The following is a 14,813-nucleotide window of genomic DNA, read 5'->3' as shown; positions in this document are numbered from 1 at the left end:
TTAGTCCAGTTTTAGTCAAAATGTTTCCTCTGTTTAAACTAATTCAGTTAGGCAAATATCAAGTGTTGAAATTCGTAAAGCAACATTTCACTCTCTTAACACTTGTGTAAAATCTAGGGATGGGTATCGTTAAGGTTTTTTAATGGTACTACTACTCTTAGAAATCTGCTACTTACGATAAATGCAGGGAGATCGCTCTTCTGGAGTGCAGAGAGCGGAAATAATGATATTGCAAGTTAGAAACGTAAGTTGCATTTTGACAGACAAGACGGACAATTGGGGGAAAATATGCTGCATTTTGAACGTCCGATAGTCCAACACCTTAGTCCCGTCTCGTCTCGTCAACAAAAACTAAATATACATTTCGTCATCGTTTTTATTATTAAGAATCTATTTTTAGCTCGTCATCGTCTCGTCTTAGTCGTGTAAAAAAGGTCGTTGACAAACATTTTTCGTCACAGTTTTCGTTGACGAAATTAACACTGGCTAATTTTCTACCACCAATGATAACGTTGCTAGCTAACCACATACAGCTTAGTGACAGTCAGTAAGACACAAAGTCAGTTTAACCTTTAGTCCCTCTGACGCCATCTTTATGATTTGTGCTTTTATTTTATTTGATTATTTGACCGGTCCATGTTATTTAGAAATTCACACTCTGAGTGACGTAAGATTAAGGCAAGAGGGTCCCTTTGTAGCCTTTGTTTCTGCTAAAAGAGGTGTCGACCAGCTAGGGCAACAAGAAAATCGGCGAAATCGAGTGTGACGATTAAAAAATAAATTAAAAACATCTAATTTTGACAATAAAAAACGACCAATAGTCTTGGTAGACCATTTGCTTGGCACTTCCGGGTATTTCTCCACTGGTTGGGCCATGTTAACAATACCGTGTAACTGTCACGTTTGAAGGGACGAAACCGTGACATATTCACGTCTCCCAGCGTGGTAGATCGTCACATGTTCACGTCTTGCCGTGATACCGGGTTGGATCTGGAGGACTGCTGCACAAACACAGAAGTGTGTCAGTGAAGAGGGGGATGCAGGAGACAGAAATAGAAACAGGGATTCAACATGGCCGCCGGGTTATTTTACATTATCCAGCACTTTATTTATGGTGTGGTGTCATATCTGTAAATGTGAGCATGAGAAAAGAAAGGCAAGGACACTAAAGTTAGACATCTTTTTTAATGAAATATAATTAAGGACAGAAAACACTTAAATTGAACATTTTGCGATTTAAAGGTTTTACAGGTCACATTATTTTAGGAATTTAACGCATGAGTTTGACCCGCTAATTTGCCTAGCTTAGCAGCGTAGCGGTTATTACCATCTCTGATTTCACTTTCTATTGGGACGTTTCTATCCAACCGATCTGTACGCATTTAGAAACCTGAGTAGAAATGCAGAAAATTCAGATTTGGAACATAATGGCACCAAATAAACTAATGCTAAAGCAAACTAGCCTAGCTTAGTAGCATAGCTAACAGATTTCAAAATATTTCATGATGTCAAGTTATAGTTCATCACATATTGAAAAGTATGTTTTCTTTATGTAACCAGCTCAAGAACACTGAAGGAGAAACAAGAAGACATTTGATTGGTAAATGGAACCTTTCCCCATTTGATCTAAACCTGTTGAATAATCAGCATTCCTCGTCGTCCTCTTTGCCCTTTCTGAAGTGAGCACAGCTCTCTTTCTGCTCGTAGACATCGATGTCCTCTTCCTCTCCTCGTCCTGATTTCTTATCGTGTTTCTGTTTCGTCACCATCAAAGTGAACATAGATGTTCTGCTTGTCCTCTTTGTTGAACTTCATGGCCCCGAGACGCACTGAAACACAGGCAGGAGATGTTTCCTGGAGATCAGATTGAATTCTTCACGCCTTCAAACTAAGTTCACGCTCTCCAGGTTGCTAAGGGTCCGTATAGTGTCAGACTTCACGACAATAATCCAGAAATCATGTTATAATAAAGTTACCCTCTGGTTCCTCTCTCCAGTTCATCAGACATCTCTTTATCGATACACCACGCGTGTATTTGTTTGATCTCCAAAATACAAGCAAATGCTGTGATTTACAGGATTCAGTATTTATTTGATGCACAGCGCTAATACACAACCATTGGATCAGAAACACTTTTTTTCTTTACTCATATTGTCCATGCATGTACTTTGTTCAAAATGCAAACTCAAAGTGTATAACCAACTGTAACCCCCTCACACACCATTGCACGCTGTACTCTTTAGTCAACTGGACATCATTATCAATGCGCAGATCACTGCACTGGTACAAACTCATCTATACCGCTATGCTTGGACTGCTGCCCCTCTACATATCCACTTACATATCACACAAACAGTACAGCTATAGCCTACGATCTCAACATTACATCACTCTGTCCGTCCCCTCAGTACGCACAGTGCTTGGGAAAAAAGCCATATCATACTCTGCCCCCTCGACCTGGAACCCACTTCAGCAGGAACTTAAGCTGACCACTTTGATACCCATCACGGATTTTAAACTCATTTTAAAAAAGCTGGAGAAATCATCTGTGGGTGTTTGCACCTGCTTTACCTGAATACTGTATATGGATTTCAATGACTACTTTTTTTACGGTGTTGTATTTCAGTGTTGCCTCTGTGTTTAGTGTCCTGTCTGTAACTTTGTGTGGTAGTGTTACCACTGACAGGTCTCTCTTGAAAATGAGACCTTGTGTCTCAATGAAATTTTACACCTGTATAAATAAAGGCTAAATAAAAAAAAAAAAAAAAATAACATAAATAAAACAGAACAAAGGAACGTGGCTTATAGTTTGACTCGAATCTGAAAGCAGTTTGTACCTGAATGAAATAAAAGATAAAGTATATTAAAAACACAAACTGTCCGTTAAATCAAATATACATACTTGGAGTTTGGTTGAGGTCTCCGGGTCTCCTCCTGCGGATCAGGAAGAAGAAGAAGACCCCCCCCAGCACCAGCAGGACCAGCAGGAGACCCCCCCCACACACTGAGGAGACCAGCACCATCACAGGAACTACCAGAGAAACACACAGTCAGTCATTTCATTACATTACATATCATTTATCTGACGCGTCTATCCAAAGCTACTAACGATAAATGCAAAACCCATAAAGAATCAATCTCGGATCAACAAGGAAAGAGCAGATATATTTATTTCAAGCAAGATCCTACCACATTAGGTGCTGGTGAATCACAAGGCCTCAATTCAATCATTTTTTATTTTTATTTTTAGCAATAACTTAATTGCCAAGGTACAGTCGAAACAGATGCATTTTCAGACTCTGCATTCTCAATTATTAACCTGTTAAGCCCTGAGCCTGTTTTTCAGGTCTCAGGCTCGAAAATGCCATTCCCAGAACAAATGACCATATCTTCCCTTCTAAAAGGGTTAAATTAATAATCTTTTTTCTCAAAGTAATGATAAACCTGTGAGTTGGATGTAGAAAAGTCAGAATCAATATAGATGTTTTTTATTTTATAGAAAATTCAGATTTTAAATAGTAAAAAACTGTAAATGATAGTGTCCGTCCAAAAATTCTTTTTTACTTATAGTGAAAACTACCCTTGGATGATGGGTTAGTAGACTAAAAGCTTTAGGAATCCAAAGTACAACATATAATAAGTACCCTGTATCAAGATTGATGCAAAACAAGTGACATTTGACCTTTTTAGAGAGGTTTAGCCAAAACCACCCCACCTCTGAGGTGATTTGGGTGGAAATTGATTTGTTTTCATATCTCTGGCCCCCTTGGTCGATGTTGATGGTTGACACCTCTTTCTGACCGTTAGAGCCAATAGAATCGAAGGGGGAGTCCCCCACACACACCCTCGTTGTGAAAACAAACGGTGGGGGCTTCGCGTATGCAGGTTTGCACCAGAGTGAAGCGATCTCTCGCTCTGACATTTGGAAACGAAAAAGCAGTTGTATTGCTTATGGATTATCAGAAATCATTTCAAAGAGGACACAGACACATTGGATGAACCTATGGATTAACTGCAGCATCGTTTTTTTATCGTTTTAATGCCATTGAAGACCAGTTTTGACCAAGGTAAGCCATGTTAGCGTTTCTAGCTACCTAGCTCCACATGTTATGATGTACTCTTTCGTTTATAGCGTCGCAAATGTTTATCACTGAGTGTTGAGGTGGGCACCACTAGATTCAGTGTCTCCAGGAGATGCTAATCGAGGGGTTGGCTGTGCATCTAGGATAAGTAATAAGGGAGTTATGAGTGAGTTTAGGTGCAGTGATAGGTTACATTTTTTCGCTCGTGGATAATTCAGAGGCTGAGTGTTAGCATTGTGGGGTTTTTTTGGAGAAAAAAAATTAAAAAGATCAGTTAGCTGAGTTTCTTCCCGTTACATGGAAATAAAACATTCATAGTTTATTAAATATTAAGATTCCTTAGACGTTGTTTCTTGCAAATGACGCTTTTATCCGCCCGGTACCGGGGGGGGCGGTGCGTAACAGGTTAAACTGATCCACCTACACACTGACTGCTGATGGTTTTTTGGGGTATTTGGGTGGTGTTGGGGGGGGGGGGGGGTAGTTAGAATGAGTTGCTTGTTCTTTAGGCATTAAAGGTGAATTCACAAATTCTCATGATACGTTACTTAAAAACAGCAGCTTCGCTCAGTAAGCGTATGGAAAATGGTGTTGGTTGGAATCTGAGTGAGGGTCAACTACCCGCCTGGTTCCCTTCACAGAGTCTCATAACTTGATTTACTGCAAACTATTTTGCCATCTATTTTAAATGTTTGGAGTAGATAAACATGCAATAATCCAAAGGAAAAATCCCATTGGCTTTTTGTCGAGGAACCCCTTTGATATTAATCCGCCTACAAAAATACATCATCACTGCACAGCTGTATAATAATGTGGATAATGAGAGCCACCACATTGGTAAAGTTAGCCAGATAGATAGATAGCTAATTAGCTTATTAGATAGGAAGACAGACAAACCTAGCTAAAAGTTATTGAGCTAGTTTGTACCAACATAGATTTCCCCTTTGCAGGACGAATAAAGGAATTCTGATTCTGATTCCTTAGCAAATGTATTTGTATTTCTTTTTTAAAGTTTTTTTTTAACAATGAGTGTCTCATTGAGATTAAACATCACTTTTACAAGAGGTTCCTGTCTAGTGCTTCTGACGGTGTGTGATGCACAAACACTAGAGCTATTCGTTTTTGTGCCATCGACATGTCTGCTACTCTCCGATAATATCTGAGTACTACTTCTCCCTTTGCATTTAGTTTCCTCTTACATGTGATGATGACAGTGATGGGTGCTTCCTGTGTGGAGGTGAAGGTCCTGGAGGACAGGGTGACCTCGTACAGACAGCTGTAGTTTCCCTGCTGCTCAGGTCCGGCTGCAGGGAAGCTGAAGGAGGCCGAGTGGTTCACTGCCCGCCTGAGGACGTTAACGCGGGACCCAGAGAAGAGGAGGGAGAAGAATCCTCCAGGATACTGAGGAGCAATGGAGCAGGTGAGGAGGAAGCTGTGACCTCTGGTGACCTCTGCACCTTCAGGGCTCCAGAACAACCCCCCGCTGGGCGACGTCACAGAGATGTTGGGCTGCTGCAGCGGCACTGAGGGGGAGAAGAACAACAAGAAGAAGAAGAAGAAAACATTACGGATCTGCAGGGATGTCGTATTTCTTAGTTGTCCCTGAAGGCAGCATCTCCCTTGTTCCCTTCAGAATTTTTTTTTGGGTGATGACAGGAAATAATCATTGTGGCCTCCAACGCTGCATCTATTTCTCTTAGTCTTTATACATCCATGGTCAGTGTGTTATTTGGCAAGCTAGCAAAGATGATCTATCTATCTCACTATCTACCCATACCAAATTGGTGGCTCTCACGGTTCAATAACTATAGAGCTGTGCAGTGATGACATATTTTTGTAGGCGAACCCGGGAGTTAATATCCAAGAGCCCCGTTGACAAAAAGCCAATGGGATTTTTGCAGAAAATAAGATATTGGTCAGAGACCTGTGACCCTCTGGTTCCCAAGTCCCTACACCCTGAGCTACTGTACCCACACAAGAGAACAGGGTTAAGATAATGTAACGTTCTTGGATTCATGAATATCAGACGGAGATTCTTACCAGAAACAGAGAGTCTGACGGAGTCACTGAAGGGAGAGCTGAAGTTTCGTCCTGAGACTCGTATCTGATACTGACACCGGTACCATCCCTCATGGTCCAGGTTCACTTCCTGAATGCTGAAGGAAGCAGAGCTGCTACCTGGAGTTCTGGACTCTCTGAAGGAACTGGAAGTCTTTTCCAAGATGAACTTTGTGTTAGAAAACAGCTGTCGAGGTAAAGTTGATGCAAAACAGGTGATGCTGACGCTCTGACCCCAGATGACCTCAGGGCCATCAGAGCCCATGAGCGCCCCCCCACTTGGAGACATCAGAGAGAGGGTGGGCTTCTGCTGCGGCACTGAGGAGAAAAAGAAGAAGAAGATGAAAAATAATTGTTGAAGTTCCCGTTGCCTGCTTTTTCCGGCCTTTGGGTTCATTTATTAATGGATTGTCTAAAATCATTTCTCTGGTATTGATATGCTGAATATCATTTGGTTGGATAACATCATTTTGTGAAGTTTTTGGTCTTTCAAATAAAATGTCTTGAAGATTATTTGATGGAATGTACATAAAAAGGAATAGTTCTGACACCCATGGTACTTTGGAGCTAGCTGAAAAGAAGCTGACTTTGAGAAGATAATAACAAATATCCTCTCACCTGAACAGACCACACCAGCGTCCTCAGAGTGTGAACAGTTATGAGTCCCAAATCCTGGATGGGTACACTCAGTGACAGAACTTTCACTTCCTGAACAGCCGACCATACCAAGCCAGATTGGTCCGGTCCCCTCACCATAGTGGGCTGAGTGAGGGGCCCTCAGCGCTGAGCCACAGCCTAACTGTCTGCAGACGACCTGAGCATCGTCTAGATCCCAGTTATCATCACACACTGTTCCCCAGGTACTGTTGTGGAAGATCTCAACTCTCCCAGAGCAGTTATTGGACCCAGAGCCAGCCAATCTGACCTGATCTAAAAACATTGAATATAATATTTAAGTACTTTAATGTAAACTGAAAACCAAAAGGATGTATGCATCACACCATAACCTTGACTGACCTGCAGCAGGTGAAGATGAGGTCAAGAGAAAAGAGACTAGCAGCAAAATTAAAAGTGCAGACATTAAAAGTTTCACTTATTCCTGATTAAAATGTCTTTGGCCTGAGAACTGTAAAAATAGTTTCAAGAGATGTCATGTCTGTTCCATGCAATAACTCAGACAGGCAGGTCAAAGCAAATGCTGCTTTAACATTCAGTTTTGGAATATTATTCTTGCCAATGGCCAAATGTCTCGAGCACTTCCTCTCTCTAGTCATATAGGGTTATTTTAAATCCCAGGCTGCAGTTTGGTTTGCTGCTGACTAACATATACTTATATGCTGATGATACTATACACTGAAGGCAATAAGAGGAACTCAAAGGTCAGAGTTTCACAGCCAAACCTCTGTGTTTTAACACTTTTAAAGACATAAAGGCCTTGTTCCTTCTCTCTTTCAGATTCGATGATGTTTGAAACCAACACTGGTTCCTCTCAAAGTAATACAATAGCTTCATTAACACAGACTTTATCCCAGAAATGCACAAAGGGGCGGGGGGGGGGGGGGGGGGGGGGGGAACAGAAATGTAGCTTCATTTAATATTATTATATTATTCAATGGTAATCCATTGATATTTTAATGGAGTGTAACATCTCCGGTTTCAAAGACTGAACATCAAACTGAAGCAGAACTTGGTTGGATAAAATCCAGTTCTGAATTTTGCTTTTATTGAGAACTATTAGATGGATTGCATTTCGTAACATGGTCCTGACACGGTGCATTGACTTTAAGAATACAACTAATGTCCTCTCACCTGAACAGAACACACCAGCGTCCTCAGATACCCCTTTCACACCAACGGTGTTTCAGGGCCGGTTCGGTGCTGGTGCTTGAAAAGCACCGGGTTTTCCTGTTCACACCGCAGCGGAGCAGCGTCATAGCTCCGGAATCCGGTTCGTTTCGAGCACCAAAAAGTTGTCCGTCTAGAAGCAAGAACCGCATACGTCACGCTTACATCGGAGGAGGGCGAGATTAACCTGAGCTAACACTTAAGGCGAGTACGGCAAATAAAAGTTGTAACAAGCAGTAGTGCTGAGCAAAGTGACTAGAACGCAACCACACACTTGTTAAAAAAAACACACTTTATAAAGTCAGGCAACACTAACGTGTGATTCTGTTTATTTGTACCTTACTTTGACCATCCGTTCGCTGTTATTGATCATTGTGGAGAGCAGGCAGACGTTTTGTTTGTTATTATAGCAGCTATCGGATGGAATCAATACATGGGCTGCACAGGTTGTCATGTCCGACTATCACAAGTAGAATCATAATGAAAAATACGTCGGTAAAAAGTGCCTGTAGAAAACTGCTTAGCAAGTAGTCAGTTTAGCTTCGGTTGCTATGCTAACATCACCCATGTTATACCAGAGAAACTTTCATAACAGCGTTGTGATGCCAAACAGCGTCAATTCAGACTGACACACATTCACTTAAGGGGAACTGGGGATATGTATCAGCTGCTTGTGTGACAGTCAGACAGTGAATACTTTAGAGCCGTGTGAGCTAACCCGGAGCTAACGGGAGAATACACTCCCGTTGAAGAGCAGCCGGCCAGCACTGCAGCGGTCGGTAAATGCCGCTGAAACACATTAATAAACAATGAACCACGGCACTCTGGAGAAAAGTATAAGGTTGGAGAAGTCGTTATTTAATTTAATCTGGCTTCGTATGATTAAAAGCAACGCAGTCCCCGGCCCGTTGTTGTTGTGAGGTGAGCTCCGGCGTTGGGGAGAAACTCAGCGACGTAAACTGTGACGTCATGACGCAGCAGCGGCAGCACCAGTCGGGCTCTGAGCGGTGTGAAAAGAGCCGGCGCTAAACCGAAGAACCGGTTCTGAACCAAAAAAGCTCTAGCACGGAGCTTGAACCGGAGTTGCGTTGGTGTGAAAGGGGCAAGAGTGTGAACAGGGATGAGTCCTAAATCCTCGATGGGTACACTCAGTCACAGAACTTTCACTTCCTGAACAGCCAACATCATCAAGCCAGATTGGTCCGGTACCCTCACCATAGTGGGCTTCACGAGGGGCCTTCAGCGCTGAACCACAGCCCAACTGTCTGCAGACGACCTGAGCATCGTTTAGATCCCAGTTATCATCACACACTGTTCCCCAGGTGCTGCTGTGGTAGATCTCAACTCTTCCAGAGCAGTTATTGGACCCAGAGCCAGCCAATCTGATCTGACCGTCTATAGGACACAAAAAATTGTTAAATTCTCAATGAATTTCCTGTACACTTAAGACCAAAAGGATTTAAGCATCAGACCATAAAGCTGACTGACTTGCAGCAACTGAAGAGGTCAGGAGAAAAGAGACTATAAAGAGAAGAAACAGATTACATTCAGCAGGATAGAAAGTGCAGAAACCAAAGTTCTACTTGTTCCTGATTTAGATTCCTTTAGACTGAGAACTGAAACATGTGTTTTAAGAGTTGGCCTGTCTATAACAAACAATAAATCTGCTATGCATGCAAAGGAAATGAAATATTATATTGATCTTACCAATGACCAAACGGTGCAGGTTTCTCTGCTGTTTGCTCCCCATGGCTGACTCTAACACATCTCTCAGTGAGGGAACAGGCAGAAGGACACTTAACTAAAAACACTGTTAGGAGACTTCCTCCTTTTGGCACATTTAATTATACGGTGATTATCCTATTCACTGAAGAAAATTAGAGGAACACAAACGTCAGCATTTCAAAACCAAATCTTTGTGTTTTAACACTGGTTAAGACATAACCAGCTTGTTCCTTCTCTCCGCTGAGAACCAACAACAGTTCCTGTTCTCATGAAACCAACTCATCATCACCAAAGACTTCAGCCCTGCATGGGCATAGGCCACAACAGATATAATATCTTTAAATTCACTATTAAAGGGTTTTGTCTGGGCAATTCTGTGTTGTTCATTTAAAAAAGGTAGAGGATAACTTTCAGTTCTCCACCAACAGACCACAAAAGTGAAATACATATCAATGACCAATAAGTGGTGTATAATGCTGGGTAATACGGGAACACAGCACTACACACATAAAAGTGTGCATTTTGACTATTTATTACCAATTCCTCTATTCTTGTGTTGAAAAGAAGTCACCGTTATTTTTATTTGGTAAATCGTCTGTACGGTCTGTTATGATTTTCTACCACCAATGATAACGTTGCTAGCTAACCACATACAGCTTAGTGACAGTCAGTAAGACACTAAGTTAGTTTAACCTTTAGTTCCTCTGACGCCATCTTTATGATTTGTGCTTTTATTTGACCGGTCCATGTTATTTAGAAATTCACACTCTGAGTGACGTAAGATTAAGGCAAGAGGGTCCCTTTAAGTGATCTGGAGGACTGCTGCACAAACACAGAAGTGTGTCAGTGAAGAGGGGGATGCAGGAGACAGAAATAGAAACAGGGATTCAACATGGCCGCCGGGTTATTTTTACATTATCCAGCACTTTATTTATGGTGTGTGAGATCTCCTTAGGTCATATCTGTCAATGTGAGCATGAGAAAAGAAAGGCAAGGACACTAAAGTTAGACATCTTTTTTAATGAAATAATTAAGGACAGGTATATTCAACAGAAAACACTTCAATTGAACATTTTGCAATTTAAAGGCTTTAAAGGTTGTATCTCTCACAGGCTCCGCCCTCTACTGGACTCTATGGGTACTACCTTATCCTGCGAGCATTCTCCTACTGAGATTTCTATAGACGTAGCCAGCCATGGGGGGGGCCTTCCTGAATGCGCGCGCATCTCCCCGTATAAAAGGAGGCCTTGCCTCCTGACCGTCATCCCTTTCTCTTCAGCGGCGGAAGTGAAATCCACTGAGACAAAGACGGAGGAGAGAAAGAAAGAGAAGTCATGGAACCACTCCTCGACCATCGAACCTGCCCGAAGAGCCCAAAGTTAATCGCGGGAGCTGATCCGCACCCCCTCTGCTTCCTGTGCATGGGGCCGGACCACGCTGCGAGCGGCCTGGACCCAGCACCGGCCTGTAATGCGTGCCAGATGATCCCTCTGCAAACCCGCCAACATCGTGCGGATCATTTTCAGGCAAAGCGCGGCCCACAACTGGAGCTGGAGGAGCAGGACCTCGAGGTGGTCGAGGTGGTCGAGGTGGTCGAGGTGGTCGAGGTGGTCGAGATGGGCGATCCGGAAGATGAGGAAGTGCCATTCCGGTTCACCCTTCCGTGGGGCCAGATGGCCCCGGTCCCAGAGGACGAGGACGAGGACGACGCCTCATTGTTCGGTGGTCCAACACTCAGGTCTGCGCGGCTGGACTCTCCAGCGGTGATGACCCTGGCGGTAGAGCCCCCGTTGCCAGACATCTGGCAGTGTGTGGAGGCGACATGGCAGCAGCCATTAAAAAAGGAAGGCCCCAGTAGCCGCCATGGCGGGTATCATCAGGGTGCAGGGCCGCTCGGACACGGCGTGTTCCGGTGTGCCCCCCCTCGATGAGAATCTGGCCCTCCACCTCTACGGCCCATCCCGTGGAACCGGCGTACCGGCATTCACGGGGACGGAATGCCCGACCTCGGCAGGCGCCTCAGCAGCAGAGAGCGGAGCTGACTGGCGGGGGGAGGAAGCGTCTCGGCGGGGGGAGAGAATCTCTCCGCCCGGGACGCAAGGGCGAATCCCGCCTCCTCCCTGTTTAATGCACAGATCCAAACAAAGTATTTTTCAAATAAAAATAAAGTTGATCTGTATCCAAGTCTAAGTGTCCTTTGTTTCCACAATGCTACACTTACACGTAATGTTGACTGTACAAATTCCCCACTCGCCGCCCCAGCCGTAGTTCCTGTGAAGAGCTAGTGGGCATGTGCAGATGAGAGTGATAAACCGCAGGGAGTGCTATCAAAGTGCTATGCGGGTACAGGGACATTATGGCCGGCGTATTACTGTCAGAGAACACACTACGCCTAGAGCAAAGACTCCAGTTAATGCAGTTTACCATAGTGGTAAAGACAGCATTATGGTGGGGCGCGCGCTCACACAAGAGCGCACGGCGGTGCGTTCAGGGACCTCAGTAAATAATCGGCCCTTTCTGTGTCGACCCTCCATGCGCAAATCTTCCCTTCACGGGGGGTTTTGCGGCGGAACGAGTCACCAGAGAGTATCACAGCTTCATAGCTGCGGCCCCACAGCTGAGGGCTTGTCCATTAACACAATGTTATGGGGAATGGAGCCTCAGCTGTGTACTAATAGGGTGGTTGGACAGGTCGCTGAAACGGGGCTATTCACTCCAGTTTTGCAGCATCCCACCTCCTTTTATGGGCATGCGAGAGGTAAATCTGTCATCCCAGGAGGAGATGGGTTTCCTCTCAGTAGAGATTCAGGCTCTGGTGCAGAAACAGGCTGTGTCTGTGGTGCATCCTCAGCACAGAGAAAAGGGTCTTTATTCCATGTACTTCCATGTAACTGTTTTGTGACTCCTTGCATGTACTTTGTTCAAAATGTAAACTCAAAGTGTATAACATAAATAAAACAGAACAAAGGAACGTGGCTTATAGTTTGACTCGAATCTGAAAGCAGTTTGTACCTGAATGAAATAAAAGATAAAGTATATTAAATCAAATCAAATCAAATCAAATCAAGTTTTATTTATAAAGCACATTTAAAAGCGATTTTTGGTCGAGCCAAAGTGCTGTACATGTAATAAAAACACATTACTACAAATCACAATAAACGACAATAAATTACAACAGATATATATTAAAAAAAAAACACAAGGAAAAGTCAGAAGTCGTGCTCCGCTCTGACTAGAAGGCCAGAGAGAAGAAGTGTGTTTTTAGTGTAGATTTAAAAACCCCTAGGGTCTGGGCCGACCTCACATGGAGGGGCAGAGTGTTCCAGAGCCTAGGGCCAGCTGCTGCGAAGGCTCGGTGCCCTCGGGTTTTAAGCCTGGTCTTGGGCACTACCAGCAGCAGTTGGTCAGCAGACCTTAAAGCTCTGGCTGGGGTGTAGCGCTGGAGGAGTTTGGCTATATATATGTTAAAAACACAAACAGTCCGTTAAATCAAATATACATACTTGGAGTTTGGTTGAGGTCTCCGGGTCTCCTCCTGCGGATCAGGAAGAAGAAGAAGACCCCCCCCAGCACCAGCAGGACCAGCAGGAGACCCCCCCCACACACTGAGGAGACCAGCACCATCACAGGAACTACCAGAGAAACACACAGTCAGTCATTTCATTACATTACATATCATTTATCTGACGCGTCTATCCAAAGCTACTAACGATAAATGCAAAACCCATAAAGAATCAATCTCGGATCAACAAGGAAAGAGCAGATATATTTATTTCAAGCAAGATCCTACCACATTAGGTGCTGGTGAATCACAAGGCCTCAATTCAATCATTTTTTATTTTTATTTTTAGCAATAACTTAATTGCCAAGGTACAGTCGAAACAGATGCATTTTCAGACTCTGCATTCTCAATTATTAAACTGATCCACCTACACACTGACTGCTGATGGTTTTTTGGGGTATTTGGGTGGTGTTGGGGGGGGGGGGGTAGTTAGAATGAGTTGCTTGTTCTTTAGGCATTAAAGGTGAATTCACAAATTCTCATGATACGTTACTTAAAAACAGCAGCTTCGCTCAGTAAGCGTATGGAAAATGGTGTTGGTTGGAATCTGAGTGAGGGTCAACTACCCGCCTGGTTCCCTTCACAGAGTCTCATAACTTGATTTACTGCAAACTATTTTGCCATCTATTTTAAATGTTTGGAGTAGATAAACATGCAATAATCCAAAGGAAAAATCCCATTGGCTTTTTGTCGAGGAACCCCTTTGATATTAATCCGCCTACAAAAATACATCATCACTGCACAGCTGTATAATAATGTGGATAATGAGAGCCACCACGTTGGTAAAGTTAGCCAGATAGATAGATAGCTAATTAGCTTATTAGATAGGAAGACAGACAAACCTAGCTAAAAGTTATTGAGCTAGTTTGTACCAACATAGATTTCCCCTTTGCAGGACGAATAAAGGAATTCTGATTCTGATTCCTTAGCAAATGTATTTGTATTTCTTTTTTAAAGTTTTTTTTTAACAATGAGTGTCTCATTGAGATTAAACATCACTTTTACAAGAGGTTCCTGCCTAGTAGGGGTGGGTATCACCCAGTCAGACTGGGGGCCGGCTCTTCATCACGAACCGATCACGGCCGATCACGGACCAATCACGGACCAATCACGACCCTCGCGTTTCAAACTGTCTGAAATAAGATGCTCCATCTGTAGTGTTCAGCCAGTACAGCGGCCTCTGCAGCAGTCTTCACCTTGCGCTCGCTGATGTAAACTGCAATGTGGCTGGGTACAGCATTTTTGAATTGTTCCAACACCATCATATCACACAATGCAGCATACGAATTCACATTTAGGGCATTGCACCATCTGCTAAAAAAAAAGTACCAGATCCCTGGCAAACTCAACATGGGTCTGTCTGCTAGACTTCTCCCAGGACCTGAACCTCTGTCGATATGCCTCAGGGACTAACTTGTAGTCCTTCAACAGAGCAGTTTTAACAGTCAGATAAACCGTGCTCTCTGCCACCGTCAGAGCAGAGTAGGCTTCCTGGGCTTTACCCATTAACACACACTGTAACAATAAGGTCCCCTCAGCAT

General features: G+C 43.5%; 1 protein-coding gene across 4 annotated transcripts; it reads right to left on the bottom strand.

The window, feature by feature from the left end:
* Positions 1 to 1,166: 1,166 nt before the first annotated feature.
* Positions 1,167 to 9,826, bottom strand: LOC117470220 (deleted in malignant brain tumors 1 protein-like). 4 transcript variants are annotated; one of them, XM_034114911.1, is made up of 8 exons: positions 9,693 to 9,825; positions 9,474 to 9,506; positions 9,201 to 9,380; positions 6,759 to 7,070; positions 6,123 to 6,458; positions 5,282 to 5,605; positions 2,903 to 3,031; positions 1,167 to 1,829 (listed from the first exon to the last, which is right to left on the bottom strand). In XM_034114911.1, exons 1-8 carry the CDS (start codon positions 9,733 to 9,735, stop codon positions 1,744 to 1,746), a joined length of 1,443 nt encoding a protein of 480 aa, XP_033970802.1. In that variant the 5' UTR covers positions 9,736 to 9,825; the 3' UTR covers positions 1,167 to 1,743. The 4 variants fall into 4 exon arrangements, with proteins under 4 accessions (XP_033970802.1, XP_033970803.1, XP_033970805.1 ...); XM_034114912.1 differs by lacking the exon at positions 9,474 to 9,506 and having other exon boundaries at positions 9,693 to 9,826; XM_034114914.1 differs by lacking the exon at positions 6,759 to 7,070 and having other exon boundaries at positions 9,693 to 9,824.
* Positions 9,827 to 14,813: the final 4,987 nt, after the last annotated feature.

Source organism: Trematomus bernacchii, unplaced genomic scaffold (assembly GCF_902827165.1).
Source record: "Trematomus bernacchii unplaced genomic scaffold, fTreBer1.1, whole genome shotgun sequence".
Classification (NCBI taxonomy): domain Eukaryota; kingdom Metazoa; phylum Chordata; class Actinopteri; order Perciformes; family Nototheniidae; genus Trematomus; species Trematomus bernacchii.
Note: the sequence above shows the minus strand (reverse complement) of the source record. Positions and strands in the feature narration are given on the sequence as shown.